Source organism: Ctenopharyngodon idella, chromosome 2 (assembly GCF_019924925.1).
Source record: "Ctenopharyngodon idella isolate HZGC_01 chromosome 2, HZGC01, whole genome shotgun sequence".
NCBI classification, from domain to species: domain Eukaryota; kingdom Metazoa; phylum Chordata; class Actinopteri; order Cypriniformes; family Xenocyprididae; genus Ctenopharyngodon; species Ctenopharyngodon idella.
Window position 1 is genome coordinate 14,163,916 of NC_067221.1, and position 25,339 is coordinate 14,189,254.

General features: G+C 37.1%; 2 protein-coding genes across 8 annotated transcripts in view; both read right to left on the bottom strand.

Moving 5' to 3' along the window:
* Positions 1-544: 544 nt before the first annotated feature.
* Positions 545-8,524, bottom strand: rab3aa (RAB3A, member RAS oncogene family, a). 2 transcript variants are annotated; one of them, XM_051875850.1, is made up of 5 exons: positions 8,359-8,524; positions 5,521-5,748; positions 5,248-5,366; positions 2,687-2,811; positions 545-2,553 (listed from the first exon to the last, which is right to left on the bottom strand). In XM_051875850.1, exons 2-5 carry the CDS (start codon positions 5,746-5,748, stop codon positions 2,363-2,365), a joined length of 663 nt encoding a protein of 220 aa, XP_051731810.1. In that variant the 5' UTR covers positions 8,359-8,524; the 3' UTR covers positions 545-2,362. The 2 variants fall into 2 exon arrangements, with proteins under 2 accessions (XP_051731810.1, XP_051731821.1); XM_051875861.1 differs by having other exon boundaries at positions 5,521-5,770; positions 8,359-8,493.
* Positions 8,525-8,887: 363 nt separating this feature from the next.
* Positions 8,888-25,339, bottom strand: part of pde4ca (phosphodiesterase 4C, cAMP-specific a) — a 50,622-nt gene continuing 34,170 nt past the window's right edge. For 3 of the 6 annotated variants that reach the window (XM_051875722.1, XM_051875732.1, XM_051875752.1), the window contains 14 exons: positions 20,076-20,267; positions 18,164-18,200; positions 17,369-17,442; positions 17,241-17,290; positions 17,018-17,130; positions 14,512-14,605; positions 13,688-13,860; positions 13,461-13,559; positions 13,210-13,374; positions 13,025-13,124; positions 12,786-12,940; positions 12,549-12,671; positions 12,275-12,457; positions 8,888-11,370 (listed from right to left, as the gene is read on the bottom strand). In XM_051875722.1, the coding sequence (XP_051731682.1) occupies positions 10,879-11,370; positions 12,275-12,457; positions 12,549-12,671; positions 12,786-12,940; positions 13,025-13,124; positions 13,210-13,374; positions 13,461-13,559; positions 13,688-13,860; positions 14,512-14,605; positions 17,018-17,130; positions 17,241-17,290; positions 17,369-17,442; positions 18,164-18,200; positions 20,076-20,267 (2,050 nt within the window). In that variant the 3' untranslated portion in view covers positions 8,888-10,878. The other 3 variants (XM_051875715.1, XM_051875741.1, XM_051875763.1) reach the window with 2 other exon arrangements.

The following is a 25,339-nucleotide window of genomic DNA, read 5'->3' on the forward strand; positions in this document are numbered from 1 at the left end:
TTGAGAGAAATCCAGAGTAAGTGCAGAGGCGTTGTGTGCGCTGTATGAACATGACGGTTATTGTAGTTCTAGACTAGTGTGAGCAGTCATTTACTCGTCTCACTTCCACAAAGATTCACTATTCCTCAAAATGAATAAAAAAGTGAAATGTAAGCTCTGAATATTATGCAAACCCACAATTGAATATGTTAAACACAAATGTATTTTATGTATTTAATCTTACTTTATTAACCAATGTCTTTGCTGCTGACATGTTATTAAAAACAAACAAGCAAGCTTAGCCCAAATGAGAAAAAAATAACACAAAAGTAATGGAACGCATTACTTTACATTAAGAAGTATCTAAGTAAAGCAATTAGTTGCATTTTTTAAGGTAGTAACGCAATATTGTAATGCATTACTTTTAAAAGTAACTTTCCCCAACACTGTTTCTTACAACATAATACACTTTCAATATAAACTATGCAAACCGATCATTATTAGAAACAAACCAACACATCACATATGAGGTCAGAGGTCAATACCAATGACAGTAAGTCACAAAGGATTTCAAACATAGCTTTTTATTTAACTCAAACAGATGCATGTGGCCATTTCATTCAGAATAAAACTCATAACATTTGAGTGTCCTGCTTATACCAGTTGCTAATACAGTGATTTATTCTACACATTCTCTCCCAGGGTGAAAAACAGCATTATATGATGTACATCGCTTAAAACCTATCTGTAATGTTTTATTTTCTTGAAATAAAAAGACATGTCATAGTGTGGGAATTGGAGAACTATTGTACAATTTACAAAACAAACGAACAAAACTCGAACTGCCAAACTACAAAAAGAGTATCAAAACCAAAACTTCTGCTTTTCAAACTAAGTTTTATGACTAGTACTTTAACAGTGGTTACTCTACATAATAGTGTCAAATTTCACTGTATAAAAAAAAGTAAGTCCCAGTGGTTTGCCATTTGTTTAGGACGGACTGTAAACAGGATATAAATGGAGGGTATAAATTACGCACCTTACAAACACAGCATCCCTGCATATTCAGTGACTATTTGGTATAACAAAGCTTCTAAATTGCATAGGGAAAAATAAGCACATAGTACTTCTACAGACATGAGGTTTTCAAACATTCATCCTCTTTTGTGTTTAAAACTGATTTATAAAAGTGAGACATTTCAGGGATCCAGGCCTGTTCTATAAGAATAGCAGTAGTCGTCTTAATCTAACGTAGAACACGTACACCAATAAAAACATGTAAATAAATAAGCAATAAATTAACATATTTAATAACAATCTAGTGATTTAACTGACGCACATGATCAATTAATGGTGCATATTCAACCACGTAATAAATTAATATCTTTGCAGTATTTATAGTGTTTCCAATGCCTTTTGGTTTAATATTACTGTCTTTTCAAAATGCAAACTTGTCCAGAAACACACTAGCTGCTATTATTTGAATAAATTTCTCTTTATTAAAGCTTTTATTGTGTTTTCAGCCTGTAGAAGCTATATATATATACTAGGATGACATACTAACATGCACACAGACACTCACACGTTTTTTTTCATGGGAAAATGAGGAGTTTGAGTCCACCATGCGGAGGAACCGGAGTAAAAGCAGAACATGTAACTGAAAAACCACTTAAATTCATTAATTCCTTCATATTACAAAAACAAGAAGCAATTAAGCACATAATAGTTATTTCATTCTAATTACATCTATTATTTCACATATACCATTTTTACTTATATAATATGTTTTATACACCTGCTGTTATTTAAAAGTAATAGGGAGCAAATTAGTGTTTTCATTCAGTTTTCACTCTTTAACTAAAAAAAATAAATAAAAGAGTGAAACAGTACTTTATGAAACATTCAAGCTTAGGATTCATTCAAACTATCTATCTTGGGATGAGCCTTTATGCTGATGGTTTCCACACAAGAGTCTGGTCCCACTGTATATTGGTCGGTTTAGAAAAGAATAAAACATCTCTTGGCAATGTATTAAGGATATTTGTGTGAATTTGACTTTGATGAAACCCAAAACATACATAAAAATGCTCATGAACATTTCACGTTGGAATTCATTTGACACAAAATATACTTCAGATTTTTCAGAAATTTAGTCAAAAAGTACTATAAAGATAGTTAAATTATTATGAGATGAGAGCATTGGCTACTAATACCAACATAATCAGAAAAACACAAATGCGCTGATGTCAACCTCACAAAAGTGACAGAGAGATGGCAGGCTCTCAGCCGCATCCCATCAGCTGTTCTCTTACCGAAGCCTTCCTTCATAGAGCGGTCCATTGTTCGATCTGCAGGGGAATGGTTGACAGGTTGAAAGCGACCCTTAGCAAGCGCACTCCTTGGTGGAGCGCTGTGGCTGCTCATTAAGCTGAGGGCCCTGCTTGTTTCCAATGATGGACGGATCCGCCGACTCCAGGTTCTCGGACATCCTGTCACAGATTATGTCCACCAGACGCTCAAATGTCTGCTTCACGTTGATGTTGTCCTTGGCACTGGCCTCAAAAAACTCAAAGCCTGTGACAGACAAAAGAGGAGAAAGAGCAATAAAAAAGCCTCAAATTAAAATAAGAGCTATAGGCAAACATCCTGCATATAAAGGAAAGTCTTAGATGCAAGTGTTAATAACATTCTGTTCAGGAAAACTCACCTAACTGTTCGGACAGCTGTCTTCCTCTCTCTGAAGCAACCACTCTCTCGTCTTCCATGTCACACTTATTTCCCACCAGCAGCACTTGAGCATTGTCCCATGAATATGTCTTAATCTGTGTGGACCTAAGAAGAAAATAAGAGGTCATTAGGAGAAAGCATTTGAACTGCCTAATTACTACTGTGATTAAATAAAAAAATAAATTAATAAATAACAATTAAAAAGAAATTCAACTTAATAATTAAAAATATGGTAACACTTTATTTTAAGGTGAAGTAGTTACACGTTACTACATGTACTTACTATAGTAATAACAGTAAATTATGCATAATTACAAGTAAATAACCCTAAACCAAACCGTAACCCTATATTAAGTACATGTAGTTAATTAATATTACTTATTTGAGTAAGTAGAATGTAACTATGTCACCATAAAATAAAGTGTAACCAAAAATATATATATATATATTTTTTTTTTTTTTTTAAAATTGAATAATAAAAACCAGATAAATTAAAAACGCTGCTTTTTGCTTTTGACATTGTGTCCTTGTGTACCAGGCATGATGTGGTAAAGCAACAAGTGATGATAACTCTCTTTCTATGTAAATCTGAGATCTTTTCCTAACCAGCAGCAACCAAGAAAAGTGCCATGATATTTAATCGTTGTTTGCTTCCAGAGCTGGGATTGACTGACAAGTCTCCTGTCCCCATGATGAGAGAAATCAGGAGTAAGTGCAGAGGTGTTGTGTGTGCAGTGTGAACATAATGGTTATTGCAGTTCTAGACTAAATGTGGTAAGCTGGTAAAGCTAGGTAAAAATTGCACATGAACGCCATCCCACTTCGAAACTTGAATGCGATGCGCTTGTAATCACGACTTCAGAAGTGGGAATTATCAAATTTCCGATAGCACGTGAAGGCGGCATAAGAGAAATTTATTTTCTGCATCCTATTCTTCTGCAATCCAGAATGGTTTGTTTCAGCTGCGTCCTCTACTGCACAGGCATGAATTTGCATTTCCTTCAACCTGAGGCTGATTAATTTTACTTTTACCTTTATATTTGCTAAAAATAGAACTTTTTTGTTATTAAAAACAAACAAGCAAGCCCATCCCATAAGAAAAAGTAGCAGAAAAGTAACACAAAAGTAATGTAACGCATTACTTTCCATGAAAAGTAAATAAGTAATGCAATTAGTTACTTCTTTTAGGGAGTAACGTAATATTGTAATGCATTACTTTTAAAAGTAACTTTCCCCAACACTGTTTGGTTCTGTTTCTGTGACACTGTGCTTGTTAGCCCCGCCCACCCTGAAATCTCATTGGTCCGAAGTCCCGCTCCACGTATTCAAGTTTCGATGAAATGGATGTAGCGCTAGATCTTTTCTTCAGTATTGTGAGGTACATCCAAGTTTAATTAAAGGTGCAATGTGTAAAATTTGGGAGGACCCATTGACAGAAATGCAATATAATATACATAACTATGTTTTCAGTGGTATATAAAGACCTTACATAATGAACCATTATGTTTTTATTACCTTAGAATGAGCCATTTCTATGTAAATACACCGTGGGTCCCCTTACAGGTTAAGTCGCCATTGTGCGCCGGCATGTTTCTACAGCATCCCTAAACGGACAAACTGCTCTACAGAGTGCATTTAGTCACTATGTTGTTGTTCTTCTAAATCGGTCGTATTTTTAGAGGCAGCTTGCATTATCAGTACGTTGAATATGCACAAAGAAGTAATAGTCGTCTGGTTTATTAGAAGCAGAGACCGTTCTTTGTTAGAAGAAGAAACCTCATTGCTTGACTGGCTATTGTACTCTCTGCTGTCTCAGTAGACGACATCTTTGTCTTGTGTTGGCCAGACAGCCACCGTAGCTTCTCTATTTTGTTTCGAAAGGGAGGGGTGAGCGCCGTTGGTTGCAGTTCGCAACCTCAGCGCTAGATGCCGCTAATATTTACACAATGCACCTTTAATTAAAAGAAAAGAAAGAAGAAGGGCAGGGACTTGGTTCTATCCATCAGTTTTTCATTGGATTTTGAGATGTGGGCATTGCACTCAAAAAATAAGGTAGATAAATGCAAGCTTGCAGTCGATTGAGGAGTGATTGGGGTTTAAGTGGACTAAATGATTGGAGAACCCCACCATACGTCACCAGAGAAGTTGTTTCATTACAAAAAAAGATTGATTGATTTGTGCAATTTTGATAAAAACTTTAAAAAAAGAAAAGAAAAGAAAAAGAAACTGTTACAAGGAAGAATTGTTCACATTAAAATTAATAACATTCATTTAGAAAATAGGGTGAATTTTCATTTCATGCCAACTTTGAACATCACGGATGTTTTGACTCCCTGTGAGTGTCATGTTGTGTAGCAATTTTGCATTCAGTGTTGAATCTGTGGATAAATTACTAGTGGCTGGAATCATCACATCACATCAGGTTGTTGCATAAATATAGTGTATGCTCTCAGGACAGCCAGCATTTCCACAGAAACTAGGTCATACCTTTGCAAATGTGTCAATTTTATGAAATGAAGACAAAAATAAGCACTATCGTACCAGTCCTGAACGGCATTAAAGGAATCCCCATTGGTGATGTCATACATAAGAATGAAGCCCATAGCTCCACGATAGTATGCAGTGGTGATGGTCCTGTACCTTTCCTGTCCAGCAGTGTCCTGAAATATACAGTAGTTGGAGTGAAAATGTCTTGGTTCTATTAATAAAACACCCTTAATGAAAATCAATGAAATGTAGCTCTAAAACAAACTCTAGTCTCAAGCAGAAAGAAAAAAATGTAAATTGATAGGAAGCTTTTGATAAACTCCTCACCCATATTTGGAGCTTTATCCTCTTGTCATTCCGATAGATGGTCTTCACTTTGAAGTCTATGCCGACAGTGCTGACGAAAGCAGGTGTGAAGGAGTCATCAGCATAGCGGAACAGGAAACTGGTTTTTCCGACACTGCTGTTACCAATGATCAGGATCTTAAACATGTAATCAAAATTCTGATCCGTAGACTCTTTTTGTCCATATCGAGCATCATTTGCTGAGGCCATCTGCAACAATGAAACAGATTCACTGCCAAAGAAAGATCATTCTTAAAATTATATTCTATTTTCATACCATACATGTTAATAACAGTATTCAAGTCAACATGAAACAGCCTTCACAAACCATTTTACTTCCATATGACATGTTTGATTCAATCCATCCCCAGTTGTACAATGGAGGTTGCTTGTTTGTTTCCTTTTTTGTTGAGTGATTACCTCTATGTATTAGGAAAACCACCACCTTTTTTTATTATGTTTATTATTTTACTTTGTTTAACATCTCAGCTCAGGTTGGCCCAAGCTTCTTGAAACAAAGACATTCAAGGAACATCTAGGCCCTGTTTTCACCTGGTATTAGGATGCGTTTGGGTTGATTGGATCACAAGTGGATGACGCTAAATACAGGTGTAAATGGGCCGTCTAAAACCTTTTGAGCTTGTTCACTTTTGACCACTTCCAGAGTAGTCCAAATTGCATTTGACTGGATTGCTTTCGTGTGTAGACCCTCAAGTGGTTAAATGTGTTCGAACAGCCACAAAAGACTGCCTACTCTCCGCCTATTGACTTAATGTGTAAACATTATGCGAAGCGTGCTAGCCTGAATGTACCAAGCACAACGTTCTCTCATCATTCCTGATTTCTAACATAGTCTTGTGGCTGTCAGAGCAGAAATGAAAGTTGATGCTCTCTGTATGTTTTTCCATTGTCTCTGGGAACGTTCATATGTAAATTGCGTGAGCATATTTTGTCCATTAGATCGAAAGATCTAAAAAAGCCCATAGATTTACCCTCCCATAGACCCTCCCTTCAAAGAAATCAGGACAGAAGTGGTTGAAAGTGGACAAAAGAGAAGGATTAAAACATCAGGTGTAAACGGGTATGCATCTCCCTCGTCTACTTGTGATCCGATCGACCAAAACGTATCTTAATACCAGATGTAAACAGGACCTTACTGTACTGTACATAAAATTTTGTACATTCTTGTTCTTTAGACTTAGAATTGAAGTCAGTTTAAAATGGAAAGTATTTGAGTCTCAGTCATAAATCCTTTTTAGGGGGTACCTTGGTAAATATGATCTACATGCTTCTTTTAATTTTTGTAATGGGAGGTGAGAAAGTGAAATTTTTAAAAATACCCTAACTTTTGGGTTAATTATCTCTGTTGATGGACTAGACAGGAACTGTTTCACAGAAATAAGTCCTTTATGATATTCTGCTGTAAAATAAATATGAGTTTGATATTCCGCTGGTTAGAGCACTAGGGCTATTAGAAATCTGGGGGGAAAAAAATCTACTCATGTGCACTGAGAAATCAACAGAAGTATAAACATAACAAATAATTAAAATGAGCATTAAAATTTGACAGTTGATATGGTTAAACAAAGTAAAATAAAAAACAGGTGGTTTTGCAATACTAATGGTCAAGCAACCAACTGTATTATTTTTGGACAACTTGACATGGACTGAGCCATTTCATATTCTCTTTGAATAATAAACAATATGGTAATTCAGTATTGCAGATTAACAACATAGCCACACAATTTATGACAGCAGGTTATTTTAGTGAACGCAAAGAGGCATTCATTTGCATAACTGAAAAGAAGAAACAAATAACTGCAGGATAATGAGTCTTTCCCAATAAACTGAATCATTTCATGTGGAACTGAAGTCCTGTATTCTCCAAACATTTAGATAGGACAACTGACACAACTAAGGTTGGTTATTCATAAACAATTCAATATGTATTGCACAATGGCATCAGAAACGGTTCCTAGCAATATGTTGAAACAAATATGTTTTCCTATTCAGTCTCTTTGCTGAATTACAATACAAATTCAAATTGAATAGAGGGTGTAACTGGCACTATCCCTGTATCCTTCTGGATTGAGCTAGCTAGGCAGTCAGTGTAGCCAGGGATTTTAAAGGTTTTGTGCCGGCTAAACCCTCTGCTTAGCTAGCTGTCTGAAACTGAGCACACAACGTTGTCAGAGGAAGATTATTCCAATATTTACATTTTATATTGGAAGTCCAAGAGGTTTCTTTCCCATTTAGGGACAAACCAACCTCTGAATGTTCATTCCTGCTCTTTTCAGAATTAATCAGGCCACCTAAGCAGACACATCAAGGCTTAATTCAAACATATGGTTCAGGCTTGGCGTACAAGATTAGAGCAGGAAACCGTTGCGTATGAAAAGTGCTGCTACGTTTGCAATAAAAGGCAGCCTGTGAGAGCGATTCTGCTGGCTGCTGTATGGCTGATAATGGTTAAGTCCGTAGAGCTCTGGTTAGCATCTATCCGCTTAACACACGGACTGATTTCCATTACCATTCGGGTCAGTGAGTGACTAACACCGCATCGATCAACAGATAGCATCCATCATAACTGTCAGCGACAGTGGTGAGTGTCAAAAGCCAGTTGACATGTTTTAGCATGCAGCGATGGATTATACAGCAGAAGCTGTTTATGAGCCAACCCAGTTAGCGATGTCAAATGAAGGTTACGCTGTTTTTAAATTAAAACCATTGATTTCCTGACGTTTCTACGCGACTTCTTGATCATTTCGAAATAAACGCAAAATTAAGCGGCATAATGTTGCCAGAGAAAGCCCAACTTACCGTAAGAGGAGGTTTATTTGGTGTGGTTGGATGCAGTTCCCAGCCTGTGCACCTGCGTTCGTGCTTTCGTCACTGGACGGGAGTCAGCTGGGGGGGCGGTGCCAAACAATGATTGACATGTGGATGAGCGAATCACAAGCTCGCTCGATCACCTTAGCAACTTAGCGGTATTTTGGATGCATGAAGCAACAAGATTTTTTAGACGTTTTTGTTTAATACTATGAAAGCCCATTTCACCATAATTTACTACGGTTTATCATTTCAATGACATAATTATGACATCATAAATTCAAAATAATGACATAAGTTATGACAAAAGTTCGAAAAAATGACCAAAAAGTCGAAATTACGAGAGAAACCGTTCAAATTTATGTAATAATTATGGTTTTTATGCCATAATTTGTGTTATAATTGAGTTTTTGTCATAATTCTTACGTTTTATGTCATAATTATGATTTACCAAAGCAAGGTTTCTTTCCTCATGTGGCGAAAATGGGCCTCAATATAACACTCCATATAAGAGTCCAGCTTACTAATAATATTCTTCGTTTATTGGCATTGGGAACAGGAAAACAATCACAGCAACATTAGTAACAGCGTTGTAGTGGTAAACAGTACTGTTGGGATTGTCAGAACTGCGACAGAAAGAGACCAAACACAGGTGTGCCATGTACAGTCAAGTCGAAACCTTTCATGGCCACTCAGCCTTTCTTTCACCACACAAAACATTGCTGTAAAGAGCACAGACTGACATTAAGATCAACATATAGCCAATAATTAAAAGCCCCGTTTACTGTAATCCATTTACATACAAAGATTCACTGTATCCAATATTAAAATTCATACCATGGTATAAAAAGGACACAAACAATCTTACTTACAATGAGCACATTGAGTCAGAAAGACTTGAAAACTGTTGTGAATAATCTTAAATAAAATTTCAGCTTGACAAAACAGTTTTGAATAATGAAAAAAAAGAAAACTAAATGATCAAATCAGTATGTTACTGACAGTAGTAGATGTCATTGATGGAAATTAGCCAGTGGCAAAATGGAAATTACAGTACAGCATGGATCATGCTTGCTTGGCACTTGTACTGTCATTGGCTATGTCCCTGTGAAGAGCAGAGCACTGATCAATCACCGAAAACAAAAGAACACAAAAGGTCTGGCACAGAAAACTAACTTTGGCTTTATGTGTTAGACAACTTCATTTCTCTTGCAGCTCACAGCTCTCGTTTTAGAACAAAATGTTCACTTTTGTTTAGACATCATACATTTGAAAAGATGTTAATATACCTCATATTTTCAGTGTGACCAGCACAGAAACAGAGAGAAAGTACACATGTGGTTTAAGGACACCGATCACTTCCTATACAGCTAATGTGGGTTTCCAATCTAGCCCAGCCTTCCAGAGACCACCTTACAGGGCGCGTACACATGCTGGTTACCCTGCTGACCACAGCCAATCCTAGTCTTCTGTACGTTAATAATGACTCCAGCCCTTACTGATGGAGCAACGTTTGGCAATGACAAAGATATCTATAAAGTGCTACCTATTATATCAGAAGCAAGCTTTAAAACCGTGACATACAACATATTAATGCTTATAGGCTCATGCTTTGGATGAAGCAGAATAGAAAAATAAATGAGAAGCATATGTAAACCATGTAAATGCCATAAATTAAAGCAGCATTTCTACAAATACAGTTGAGAAGGGTTTTAAGTTAAAAATTATAATAGTCAAATGAGTATCATCTGTGCAAAGGAACAACAATACAAAGCCACGGTGTACGGCTGGAGTGGTAAATCCTATAAATGTGGCTCCAGTTCCACTATTAAGCACTAGGTGGCGTCACATACAAACACAAAAGATCACAATCATGGCTCGACTTCAGTCTACAGATTTTATAGCGATCCAAGGAAGACGGCGGTCACTATGTGGGTACCCTCAAGCTGTTTGCTACATGAAAGCAATCGTTTCTTTGAATCCTGAGATGTTCTGTTGTAAGGTTAGGTTTTTTTTTGTTCAGCTAATACCTAATAGACCAGCTTTAAGTCAACAGTGTATCTTTTAAAAAAACATTTTAGTGCACATACGTCTCACATAAAAAGTGTCCTGTTTATCAATCAATATGTTCGGACGGCTCTCAAAGGTCCACTTGTTTGTTAACTTTAAACCTGGGATGTCACCGGAAGACATTTGAGTACATTTCCTCTCAGTCTGTATCACAGGCAGTTTTACGCTTAGACTGCATGAAACGGCACCCCGAAATCATGAAACTGAGAATGTTTTAAGAAAGCTTCATGGTTTGACAGTCCGTTGAGTAGGAGCTCTGTCCAGTGCAAGGTGACTACTGTATAAAAAAACGTCCCGTGGAAGCTTTCCTGCCTCTCCTTTGCTCTCCAGCACTGTGTCGCCTCTGCCCGAGGAAGCTAAGAATGGGTTGGAGAGGGATAGGTAGGTGGTAAAGAAGAGGTATGAAAGAAAACAAAAACGAAATGAAAAAGTGCACTAGTGTTATGTTCCCAGACGCAGACACGACACGTTTTTCCCTTCTTGGTCAAGTTCTCTATCTTCATCTTCACTGTCTGGGGGCTCGCCCATCGTAAAAGACATTGTCCTGCAGCCAGGGGAGCGGGTGGTCAGGTTGGCGTGCTGTGTGCGGGGAACCAAAGATGGATGTTTGCCTTCTGGATCTGTCCTGGAGGAATCTTGTGCGATGGTAGTGAACTCTTCATCCACCGGACTTTCAACATCAGACTCTCCTTCTTCTTCCAAGGTCAGTTCGAATTGGAATTTCTCCCCCGCTGAGGTGATGCCTCCACCCATCGCTCCCATCCCAACCACAACGCCCTTGTCCTCAGGGGTAGAAGTGGGACTGTGAGGGATCATGCTCTGGTACCACTCACGATTGTCCTCCAGTGTGTCGAGAATCTCCTGGGCATCAGGGTGAACCAGATCCGCCCAGGTCTCCCACAGTGGGTGCACGATGTAGTCAATAAAGCCCACCTGATGGAAGAGGCATACACAGTAAATATGAGTTTGTGATTTTCACAACAACAACAAAAAAAAGAAGTGGATTTCCACTAATAATTGCATACACATATATATATATATATATATAATAAAAAAATATATAGTTATATAAATTATATATACATATATATATAAATATATATATATATACACACACATATATATATATATATATATATATATATATATACACACACACACATTTTATTACATGTTTATTAAATTTTATTTTTACTATGGTGTCATTGTCATTATCTGGAATCAGTGTTATTTTAGTATTATTTATGTATTATGTATTAATGTGTCATTTTAGTATTATTTATGTATATTTATAAAGATAATTTATATATAGAAAAAATAAATAAATTATATATATATATATATAATTTATTACATTTTATTTTTATTATGGTGCTCCAGAGTGCTGATCTGGAACCAATGTTATTTTAGTATTATTTATATATTATTATAGTGTGCATTAATGTATTAGTATTTATGTACATTTGTCATTTTTATTATTAGTAGTAGTTTTGTATTTTTCTATTTAGCTTTAATTAATTTTTTATTTGAGTTTTAAAGTAATTTTAGCATTTCAACTTATTTTATTCAAGTTAGTTGCCAAAGCAAAATTTCTAATTGTTGTTTAAGTTTTTTAATGTTACGTTTTTAATCTAATATTTATATTTTATTTTATTTCAGCTTTATTTCAATTAACGGAAATTATTTTTAACAACACAAATTTCTATTACTAACGTTATTATATTATATTATACTATATTACGATTTAACAAAAATTATATTATAAAACTATAATATGACAAAATGAGGCCCAAAGCCTTCAAAGACTGTTTGCGGCATATCATTTTCCCTCACTCACCTGTGATTTCTCAATGGAAGCATTGTGTTTGTCACACATGGGGCTGATCTCCATACCCTTATCTCTCTCTCGGTCCCCCTGAGTAAAAAACTCCACCATGATGCGATCGGTCCACTGACGGTACAGCTCCAGGGGCTTTGTTGGGTTGCTCAGGTCAGCGCAATGCACCATGTTCTGAAGAACCTAAGTATTTGATTAACCATACATTTTAATTATGAACTTTCAATTTGTATCAATATAAAATGGCTTTGCTCCACAGAAGCTCAAAGTATACCTGTATGCGATCAGAATAGTTGTCTAACAGTAGCACACCCAGACTTGTCACCTTCTTGGTCTCTACCATGGTCTTGAGATCCGCTAAGAGGTTCATATGCTTTGACATATCAGTGGCTAGTACCTGTAAAGAGTTATACACACAGTCAATAAATAAAACCATGTGCTGATTGTAGTTCTCAGGCTTGGACCTCCTCATCACTGCCTCACAGATTTGTCATTGCCTCCATTTCCTCACCATGTCAATGACCATTTTGCGTAGAGACTGCCTCTGTTTCTTGGTCAGGTTCTGGAAAATGTCACAGTTTTCTTCCTGCAGCAGTTTGAAGCCAACAGCCAGGTGGTGGTTCTCCAGAACAGAGGAATCGTTGTACATAAGAGCCAACTCTGAGTCTAAAGAAAAGTATTAGGCTCTTAGTAAACAACACAGTGTGTAACCACAATGACAAGTTGCTGTTGCTCCGCCGCGGCACTCACTTGTGTTGATGAGGAACTGGTTGGACACTCCGGGGTGGTCCACGTCATGTATCGCACTAGCAAACATTGCGGCCAAGATCTCAAGGTCGGTGAATACAGCCTAGCAAAACAGAATTCCGCATATGAAACACATTGCTTCAGAGACTAATGAGCAGATGATAAAAAGGGAGTTGATTGAGACTAACCTCAAGGGCAGGGGTGGAGAGCAGGACATTGGTGGACTGGACCACGTCAGCTGCATGGATGCTATTATGGTATGCAACATCTGAGTGATAGTTCTCCTCCAGTGCCATCATATAGGTAATGAATGTGTCTACAGGAATTTTAAAGGATTTCAACAGGTCTCTTTCCTGTGGATTACAGGTTTAGGACACTTGTTATAGTCATGGTTTGACCAAAACTACATGAGAAAAGTTTTTTATTCCCCATTTTGTACCTGAAAGGTTGTGTACATTGCTACCGTTAGCGGTCGGTTGCCAGAATACTTGGATATTTTGAAAATATCCACACCCCATTTGTCAAAGTCCTCTAACTCCTGTAAAAGGGAGTTGGATGCAATTAAAAACAGTATTGAACTTTGTTATAATTACTGGAGATAAACTCCATGCTAACTGTGGTGGTTTTAGTTGCTGATAGGGTGTTTTACTGGCCGTGAGAGCTCACCTTGGCCAGCAGATCTTCCTGGTCAGTGCTGATGCCAAAGCGTGGGATGCTGGAAGCTGCGACGCTGGAGCTGTGTGTGGGTTTCTTCACTCCACTGATTTGAGACATGGGCCGCTTCTTCTTCTCCTTCTCCTTGGTTGGTGGGGACATAATCTCCATATCATGTTGCTTCTCTGCAACACAGATTCATTTTTATAACTACATGCGATGACACAGCTCATTAAATGAGCATTGAAAACCTGGGAATACATTTTTATAAATAAAGAAAGAATAAAGAAAGTTTTAAGATTTAAAACAAAGAAACGTTATGATGTAAAATGATTATGAGTCACTAACCAAATCTGAAGGAAATTTGTGACATTGGCCATTTTAGGTCAACATTTTCTGCTTCCATTGATGCACAGAATACTCTTCATTCTCAAATTCTAATTCTCGACATTCTTAAATCATGCTGGATAACATGGATTTGAGGAGACCATCCCAGCTTGAGTGAATGTTGTCTTTAAAGCAGTGTTACCGTTAACTAAAACTAGAACTATTGTATTTGGTAATTGTTATAAAGCTGAAATAAAATAAAATATAAATATTACATGGAAAAGTTAAAAAACTGAAATACGTTTAAGCTGAAGTACAAAAATTACTAAAACTAAAAAAATATATATATTAATTAAATATAAAAAATATTTTAAAAATTTAGATTTTCCCCAACAATTCATAATATTTTTGTGTTGTGCCAATAGTATAATCTGAAATTAAAACATTTGTATTAAATTAGAAAAAGAAAAAACATACAAAATATAAAGATTTTCACTAGTTGATTTTACCTAAGAAGATGCTAGAGATGAACTCTGAGACCTGGTTTCCTGACTTGCTAGTCTCTGACAACTGGGTTAGCTCTCGATTCAGCATCCTTTTGAACTGTAGAACAAGACACAACAAGAAAATATGTACACTTTGATAATCAGCAACCTGTATTTCATTTTAATAAAGCCATACAATTCATTTTCATATTTCCATATAATGCCCGATTGAATCTTTTGAGATCAAAACACTTTTATTTAACAACATTTCTCCACAAATATGTGCTACATGTTTAATTAGGAAAAGTTAAAGGGTGAAACATCACACGACTTGCTCAGATCTGAATATAGCTGCATTCAGAGTGGTAGCAGCCCTTCATTCAGCTGCTACAGGCATCCAAGATTAGGGGCTGGACCAAGCAGGAGGAGTGCCTTTCATCTATGTAGTGCTATTATGTAATCATACACGAGGTTTCAGAATGAAACACTTCCGACTGAGGCAGCAAAACGTACAGTAGTACAGTAGCAGCCCCCCAACCACACATACACACACACACACACACACACACACACACACACACAGACAGGCACATCAGAAACACACCCAGACTGACATCCTCACACCAACACTCTGCACCATCTATGATTTATAGAGTGTCAACAAGAGCATCCCTCCCAACTTCAAATAAAAACAATGCAAGAGCTTCTTCCCAGCATGATGCTGCCAAATGAAAGAATCACAACACAAGCCTTACCTGAACACACATCCACGAAAAAGACAGCAAGTAACTGACGTCTGGCATTTCAGCACAAAATGCAGCTTGAACAAAACAGAAGCTCCCTCTGGCCAGTGCACATGCTACAGACACGTTCTGTGCTCCGGTCCAGATTGCCCGAGCTCCCCGGTTCCACAGCAGTCTAACGGTCCACACCGCACACAGCGACACTGCAGAGCTCAGCCCAGCACCGGGAGCTCCAGCTGCCATGGGCTGCACCTGTGGTGGGCTGAGAGCGTGTGCCGCTGACTGGAGAGAGTTTGCATCGCTGCCGCATGCTCTGCTCTCCTACTCTGCCTGATTCATGTGTAAACATAGAGATCAGGCTCCTCCCAGCAGCCCCCTCTCTCCCTCTCAGCAGGTATAGCTCCCTACTCTCTGCCACATGCTAGCCAATCAGATGAGTTTTGCGACAGAGACTGGGTCAGGGGGAGGCATCTGATTGGCTCACGGCTCCATTGCACATGCAGGGGCTGGATGGGGTGGATACAGGGGGCTGGGGCTGCACCATGTGCACTTGGTTTGAAGATGAAAAGCTTTATGCTTTGCATCTACTGTCATGTTGTTGCTGGTGTCTTATTAATACTTATAACTCATACAGTTATTAGTTATATTGTATATTGAATTAAATGTTCAAATGTTTAGGGTCATTAAGATTTATGCATTAACTTGATTAAAAGTGACAGTAAAGACATTTATAATGTTGCAAAAGGTGTCTATTTGAAATAAATGCTGTTCTATTAAACTTTGTATTCATCAAAAATCATAGGTTTCCACAAAAATATTAAGCAGCATATCTGATTTCAACATTGATGATGATAATAATGATAAGAAATGTTTCTTGAGCAACAAATATTAGAATGATTTCTGAAGGATCATGCTGTAATGATGCTGAAAATTCAGCTTTGCCATCACAGGAATAAATTACATTATAAAGTTTTTACTGTTTTTTATCAAATAAATGCAGCCTTGGTGAGCATAAAAGACCTTCTAAAAATCTAAAAGAAAAAATCTTACTGAACCAAAACTTTTGAACGTTAATGTACAATTCAGTAATTTCATTCATCTTCATTATTTATAATAAAATTAACTAATCATGACAAAATTCATAAGTGAACATAGAATACATTTGATTATTTATAGAGTATTTATTTTACATTAATGAAAACTTTTTCAAAAAATAAATATTACAGATATGTTGCAGTTTAGCTCGCCCCATGACTAGCCATTCTTAAAGGATCTAGTATGGCAATATGGCACTGCAAAAGTTGATGACAACAAGAATTAAATTAACTGTCTATAAAGTTATTTTAACCTGAATACTCTGAAAGGTTTTTGCATGCTCAGTTATATATTTATATTTTTCACCTCAGCCAGAGCAGGGTTATTAGATACGTTACGTGTTCATATGTGAGTATGTATCCTCGTGCACGTGGTTGCGTGGGTGGGCTAATCACGCGTCACATCTCTGAAACCCCGAGTAGGAATGGGGGGAGACAGAGGGGGTGGGGGGGATCAGATTCATCCATGACTCCACTCTCATTCACATTTTTCAGCACACGATGTGGTTGGGGGAGGGGAGAGATTCAGAACATGCATGATTCCCGTTCCGATGTGTAATTCATACAGAGGCATGTTGAGTATTTGGCTGCTGTTTTCAGCAAGTGCTGATGAATTGTGTTCGATTGTTATTAGTGCTTAAGGCAAGTCCCTGGGTAACAAAGAGGAATCATCTTTTATTTTAGAAGATCTACCTTGGTGGATGCCATCTCACTGACTGAATGGCGTGTCTTGAGAGTTTCGAGCTGTTCGAGACACCAGTCTAGCTCATCCAGAGTCTCCACTGCCAGCTTCTGAAACGGCTCCTCTGCAAAATACAATTAATACATTCATGACTACTGAAACACGTTCACGATCATATGTAATAAAAAGAAATGTTGTGCTGTTTTGCTTTTCTACAAGAGTTTATTGTCTAACCTGGCAGGCTTGTCTTGCACATGGATGGTGGGTTGTTTCCAGTGGACCTCCTGTAATGATTTATAAGATCAAATATGACTTAAAAAAGCATTTGAATAGCGATTTACTGGGACTGTAAAATGGCTTACTTGCTCGGGATACGGTCTTGCTGATGGGTCAATACGGCAAAGTTGCTCCGCACAGTCCTCAAGCTGGCAAGGACCTATGAGAAGAACAATATTGTAGGTCCATACCAAAAACACATCCGTAGTACTTTCTTTTTTATTTACTCCAACTTATTTACAACTTCATATTTTAGCAAAAATGAATGTATTCAGTTATCAGTATTTTTGACTGTATTATTATTATCCAGCAAAATAAATAACCAAGGAAATGACAATTTGGAAGTCTTAATATCTTATGCAGTTAATCTCTTATTACTTGAAAACAAGATTGTGAGTGAGAAAGAATAAATGTTACATATAGAGGTGACCTAATAAATGAAGGATTTGCTTAAAACACCTAGTTTGTCCTAACTTCTGCAGCTCTTTTGGAGTTTCAAAAGGACATGAAGGGTATCTGATTTCCAAAGCCATGCAGATTTCTCATCTGTCAGCATCCATATCGACAAATGCGGTATTGGATTCCTAGCCTGTTTTGTAAACCGAGTACAGTGGTGACGCAAATCCCACGTAAAGCAAGCTGCATAAGAGCGGAAGGGCTGTTCCCGCCAATGCCAAAGGCAGCATACTTCACTTACACAAAAAAGTCACTACTGAATATTAGGAGATTAATCTCTCTTTAAAATATAGGGGGTGTAGAGTCAAACTGCCATGTTCCTTAAAAGAGTGGTCATCTGAAACCACATGACGCAAAGCCTGTAATTGCCTATTAATGTCAGACTATGCAAGCTTTTCATTTTCATGACCCACACTACTACTAACCTGTGCAAATGGTGTAACTATCATGTCTTCTCCATGTCTGTAAGAGAAAAATACATTAACAAATCACAAATCAGACTCAAAAATGACATATTGGAAAAGACAGCTCTTTAATCTCCCAATAATAAAAGGAGGCACATAAAATTACTTAAGGATCAGTGAAAAAGAATGACTAAGAGTTTAACTGTGGAGAATTAAGGATGTGGTTGGCTTCAGGTTACAGCACACCATCATTCAAAAGAACAAGAGAGCGGTAATACGCTTTTGATTAACATGCAGTTTGAATGGAAATAAAGAAAACAGCTCAGCATAAGCAAGGCACCTCAGACTCTCCAATGGGATATTAGAAATCCTACATTAAAAGCTTATGGAAATACGTAATAAGAACATAGATGGGTTCAGCGTGGTTGGACAGGGTGTGTCATGCATGTGTATTTGAGGAGCAGCGGGAGAAAAGCCAAACTAGGGAACACACTTTATTCATATATTCCAAAGCCTCATTGGTGGCATGCCGATCGCTCATGGTGGTAAAGAGGACACAGGGGAAGCTCTGAGGTTAGACTGGTCTAGGGGAGAGAACCAGCCTGGATCCTGTAATGGAGAAATGCGGGAAAGCCCTTTCAAGTCAATATTTTTCTCTTCTCACCGATTTAGCCAGTTGACTTCCCAGTGCTTCAAACTCTCTTCCCTTTGAAAAGACAACAAGAGTTGGTGACCTGCGATTAATTAGACACACTAGTTCACATCGTCCTAACAAACACCAGCAGTTGTAAGTGGTTTTGTTCAGCCTGTTGGTGTTTTGTTGGGGTGGTGTGGACCAGCCTTAAGGTGTTTCGATTTGGGCGACTAGCTTTGACGTAGACTGGAAAAATAAACTGCAGAAAAAAACAAGAATGTGGCGCCCTTTTTCCGACTTTGTGAAATCCCAGCAAACCAGAGCTGACATGCAAGCGTGCTCAGATGGAAAGAACAGCTGGAAGTGGTAATAATAAGGAGTTTTTAACCAGTGCCTTGGATTTTCCAAAATGACAGAGCAATATGATTTGATGTAATACACTATTAAAATGGTGTGTCTTGGGAGAACTGTGTTTCAGACATAATCAACCAGCTGGAGTAAGCCACATCTGTTATGAGGCAACGTTTACCGTCCTAATTAACAGAACTCTTCCAGCCACAAAACACTGTACACACTTGTGCAGCTTGTAACACGTGAAGCTTGCAGTGAATCAGACAACATGCACATGAAAACTGAAATGGGAAACTTCAAAAGTTTGGGCTCTGTAAGATTTTTATGTTTTTGAAAGAAGTCTCTTGTGCTCAGCAAGGCTGTTTTTGTTTGATCAAAAATACAATAAAAACAGTAATATTGTAAAATTATTAATTATTAATTTCAAATAAATGTTTTCTGTGATGGCAAAGCTGAATATTCAGCATCATTACTCCAGTCTTCAGTGTCACATGATCCTTCAGAAATCATTCTAATATGCTGATTTGATGCTCAAGAGACATTTCTAATTATTATCAATGTTGAAAACAGTTGCACTGCTTTATATTTTTGTGAAAACCATGAAACTTTTTTTTTTTTTTAAGATTCTTTGATGAATAGAAAGTTCAAAAGAACATTATTTATTTGAAATAGAAATCTTTATAAATGTCTTTACTGTCACTTTTGATCAATTTAAAATATTAACTTTTTTTTAAAAAAATCTTACAACAAAACTTGAATGGTAGTGTAAATTAAAAACAAGGTAATTTAAAAAAATTATGTAACTTTTTTCTACTCAGAGAAGCCATTATAAATGCATTTAGTATGTAGAGTGATATATTTGTTGAGATTTCTTGATGCATCATGGAAAATTATTTTTTGAGCTACAGTATATTAGGGGGGGTCATGAATGTGACGAGTGATACTCACAGCTCACTGGCCGTGGATGAGTTTCGGGACATGGCCTTCGGTGAAAGGTCAAAGTCGGAATCAGAGCGATACAGGAAGGACTCCCGTCGCTGGCTGTGAGGGAAATTGGCCTGCAGCACAAGGCCGGAGCCTGGACTGGCCTGGGACTCCAGAGGACTGCGGCCCACCGACAGCCCATTCTCAACATCAAAACTGTGGAAAGAGAAACAGAAAGAAAGGTGAACACATTTTACCTGGGATGTTGTATTAGCTTTTGATTGGGCATTTTCACACTACTTTCAGATAAATTGTACCCATTGTCGCCATACACTCAACATGCACCCTGTGTCAATGACCTGAACTAGTGTAGAAGAAGGTCACTGTGACCTTGATAAAAATGATTACACACAAATGTGAAGCGAGACGCTCTCTGCCTGCGTCAATCAAGCACTAGCCTTGCGGGTTAATATGACAGAGCTAGACATACAGTAAATCACAGTCTCTGTGATCTCCATGACACAAGGATACTTTTCAATGCTTCACTAATACCAAGCCAGCAGCTCTGACGCTACAGCACTCAAGAAAAAGAGACGGGGGTCCAAAAGTCTGAGACCACTAGTGAATAATACAGTTTTATACATATTTTAAATTTAATATATGTGACCCTGGACCACAAACACAGTCATAAGTCGCACGGGTATATTTGTAGCAATAGCCAACAATACATTGTATGGGTCAAAATTATCGATTTTTCTTTTATGCCAAAAATCATTAGTAAAGATCATGTTCCATGAAGATATTTTATTAATTTCCTACCGTAAATATATCAAAAATTTATTTTTGTAAGTAATATGCGTTGCTAAGGACTTCATTTGGACAACTTTAAAGGCAATTTTCTCAATATATCTATTTTTTTTGCACCCTCAGATTCAGCCATACATCAATGGAAAGCTTATTTATTCAGTTTTCAGATGATGTATAAATCTCAATTTCAAAACATGGACCCTTATGACTGGTTTTGTGGTCCAGGGTCACATATCAGCAAACTATGAATTTCACAAATTTATGTAAAACCTGCCAGTCATGTTATCCAATAGGGGTACACCAATACTGAAATTTTGGCTGATACCGATAAGCTAAAAACCATATTTTTGTTATGGCCGATTCCTGATAAATGGTCGATATTATAAAACTACATTACTTTGTTAAAAAGTAACAAAGTAATGTAAATTAAATTAAAAACTAAATTAAAACACAAAAATATTTGCATAGTCAAAAATAGTTAGAAAAATAAAAAAGAAGAAAAAAATTATAGCTATAATTATATTACAGAATCATACAGAAATATTATACAGAAACTCAATTCGACATGTGCTCTTAAAGAAAAGCGCTCTGGAAGAGATAGTGCTCTTAAAGGGTTCAATTATTGCCATATGTAATATTGCTATCTCTTTAAATTAATGCTTGACGATGATCTAAATGTAAAAATAGGTAGAAACTTTTAAATATTCAATACTGAACACTGAAAATTACAAAAAAAAAAAAAAAAGCCAATATATTGTGCACCCAACATGATTTGAGATGATCTAAAGAGCATCTTGTGCTTCAATGGAATCAAAAACATCTGACCAGTTGTGTAAAGAATCACATGATCAATGACATAAATATACATTTGAGTAGTGACCCAGAAATAGTGCAGAATCTTTAATATATTTCTATTATTTTACATCATAAATATTTTTTTTAAAAAATCCTAAAAGTTTCTATTATTAAATTCCAGGTTTTTAATCCAATATTTTCAATGTGAACTCGTATTCTTAAACAACCGCTGTACACAGCAACACTGGCAGAGTGTCAAAACAGCTACAGCATTCGACCTCATTCCACAGACAGAGATCTAGTACGTCTGTTATGGTGAAAGTGAATGAGGGAAATGCATTTGAGATTTCTTCCTCCTCTAAGCCAGTAAATCCGTCCGTCTCAGTGACAGATTCAGGTTTTGTGAAGTGGTTAAGACCTCTTGAGACACAGAGACAGAAATGCTCTGAATGGGCTGTGTTCTTCAAGGTCAATGTGATGCAGGAATGCAAAGCTAAAAATAGCCTCGGCTCATTGACGTGGAAGCATGTGAGAGGCCTAAAAATAACCTCCTCAGGTAAAGTCAATTCCCAATAAAACCAGCACAAAATTGGCACAAACCATATATGGTCATTTCATTAATCAATGGTCCTGCCTCTGATGAGTTGTCTGTTTACTAACGATCCATTGCTAATGAAGGTATTCATCTACAGTGTGTTATTAGGTTAGTGGGAAGGAGAGAAACAAAATCACAAGTCAATGCCTCATTTTTTTTTCTATATTTGAGAGAGAAGAAAATGCATTGCCTAAATTAATAACAATAAAACGATAAAGGAGACAACACATTGGAGATCTATTTATAGTCTCTGTTGTTCTAGTTCCAACACAAAATACTGCAGTTTATGTTGATTAAGTTCAGTTATGACCAAATGCATCATCTATTCAGCCTTTTTTATCACCAATAGGAGATACATATACAGTATCACCAGTATGCCTGCCTAAAAAGATGCGTTTTCAAACGAGATTTAAAAATGGGGAGAGAGTCACTATTGCGAATGTCCTGTGGAAGTAAGTTCCACAGATAAGGAGCAGAGTAGTCAAAAGCACGAGATCCCATAGAAGCCAAACATGTGCAAGGAAGAACTAAAGAAAATGATGATCTAAGAGTTTAGGAGGAAGTATATATTGAAAGTAGGTCTGATAAGTATGAAAGAGCCAGGTTATGTAGTGCCTTGTAATCAAGAAGCAAAATTTTTAATACAATATTCTGTGTAACAGGAAGCCAGCAGTTGTTGAAGAACAAGAGATATGTGTTTCAAGGTAGGAGTTCTAGTAATTATTTGTGCAGCTGAGCTCTGCACTAACTGTAACTTGTGTAAAAGTTTAAGGGGAAGACCATAAAAAAAGAGCATTGTAATAGTTTATACGTGAAGTGACAAGAGCATGAACCATAATGGCTGTGCTCCTCGTTGAGAGGGCTGGGCGAAGGTGATTAATGTTACGTATGTGATGATAAACCGTTCGAGTAACCTTGTTAATATGTGCTTCAAATGATAGAGTATTGTCGAGGATAACACCCAAGCTCTTAACCTACGATGAAAGAGCAATTGTAGAACCATCAATGCACACAGAAAAATCGCTGGTCTTTGACAGACTACTTTTTGTTCATTTTTTGTTCAGCTTAAAAAAATTACTTGAAAACCAAGCTTTAACTTCAGACAAACAGGTTTTGAAGATAAATAGAGCCTGGTGTTATTAGCGTAACAGTGAAAATGGATACTGTATTTCTCAAAAACTGCTTCCAAGTGGCAATAAGTAAATGATAAATAATAAAGGGCCCAAAACTGATCCCTGTGGGACACCTGTAGTAATATGTGATGATTTAGATTTAAACTGGCCTAGCTGAACAAATCGAGTACGCCTAGAGAAATAAGATGTGAACCAGGCCAGAGAAGAACCTTCAATTCCAATGGACTGCAGTCTGTTTAATAGAATTTCATGAGAAGTAGTGTCGAACGCTGAAGTTAAATCAAGAAGAATTAATATAGATAAGAGTCCTGAGGCAAGGTCAGTCTCAGCACTATGATGGGAACGAAAACCTGAAATTGTTTGTATAGGTTGTTCACAGAAAGATGATCATGAACCTGAGCAGCAACAACCATTTCCAGAATTTTAGATAAAAATGTCAAATTGAAGATTGGACGGAAATTATCAAAATTATATGGATCTGCACCTGGTTTCTTGAGTACAGGAGATATTCTTGAGTACATTTTTTTAATTGTCGCTTGTAAATTGTTTTATGTGTTTTATTTGCATGTAAAGTGTCCCTGAGTGTCACGTAAGGCACCCATAAATAAAATGTATTATTATTATTCAACATGTGCAAACTGTTTTATGCTTTATTAACCTTTTTATCTGCACATCCTTAGCATGTGAGTGTATTAAATATTGCTGAAAGTGATGGTGCTTTGAACGTTATGTAACATTTATGTTGTCATCTAGAACAGGGGTTTTCAAAGTCCTCCAAATATAAAATTTTGCAACTGTATACAATAATAATAATTATTAATATTTAATAATAATAACATTATTGTTATTATTATTTACAATGTAATATTCGCTAATAATATTATTAATATTATACATTTTTACACATTTTTCTTTAAACTTCTCCCTGAACTGCAGTTCGAAAACCTCTGATCTACAGCACATGCAAATCACCTGGCAAAGCACATGTGAATTTGTAAGGTGTAGTACTCGTCCTGCTGAATTAAGTACAATCTGCGTCTCTTCTGCATGTCCTCATTCACATCTTTCACAGATGTTGCATGAGGACAAGACAGATGTCTCTTACACTGTATTATATAATCAACTCGGTACACCCTATTCATGTGCCCACATACAGGAGCGAGAGACATACAGACACAGAAAGAGAGAGAGAAGCAGCACTCTTCTGAATGGACTATAACACACATACACATCAGCGCATCTCTTTAAGTCACACTACTGTACGTTCTGGCATGAGGGGACACGGCATCCAGCTCTAAAAATACCTGTGCTTGGGGCAGAGGCTGTCGCTTCCACTTCGTTTCTGCTTCCGTCCCTCATCTTTACTGCTGTATCTCCTATGGGTCCCTGTGCACACTCAGAGCGAGGCACTGCTGCTGCTATAAATAGCTCGTCCCTGTGCGAGGGATCCGAGCAGAAGCGTTATATTTAGAGCTGCAGGTAGCCTCAGATTCTTCCCCCCATTCATGAATATTTATGGAGATTTCTACTGTGCTATTTTTAGCCCACACATCTATCCACCCACACATTTCCATGTTGCCATTTTAAGACATCCTCCATCAAAGGGAGTGTGGGAATTTCATCATTCAGTGTTTTTAATGCTGTTTTTATACTGCATGTGGAAACTACATCAGTGCATTGTGCATTTAGGCATATCAGCCTATTAATTAAGTGCATTAATCACAGTTTGTGGTAAGATACCACCAAAATTCAAATGTTTGATTTCTCTGATAATTATTATTGATGCAATATTGTACCAGTGCATTAAATTATTATTGAAATGATGCACATCACATTGGAAATTAAAATGAGAAATTATATTCACAATCTGTATTTATCTCACAGGTGAGCATGAGAAATGTCCCCTCTCAGAGAAAATGAAGGGAAATACTGATCCTCATTTTGCCAAGTTCTCTGTG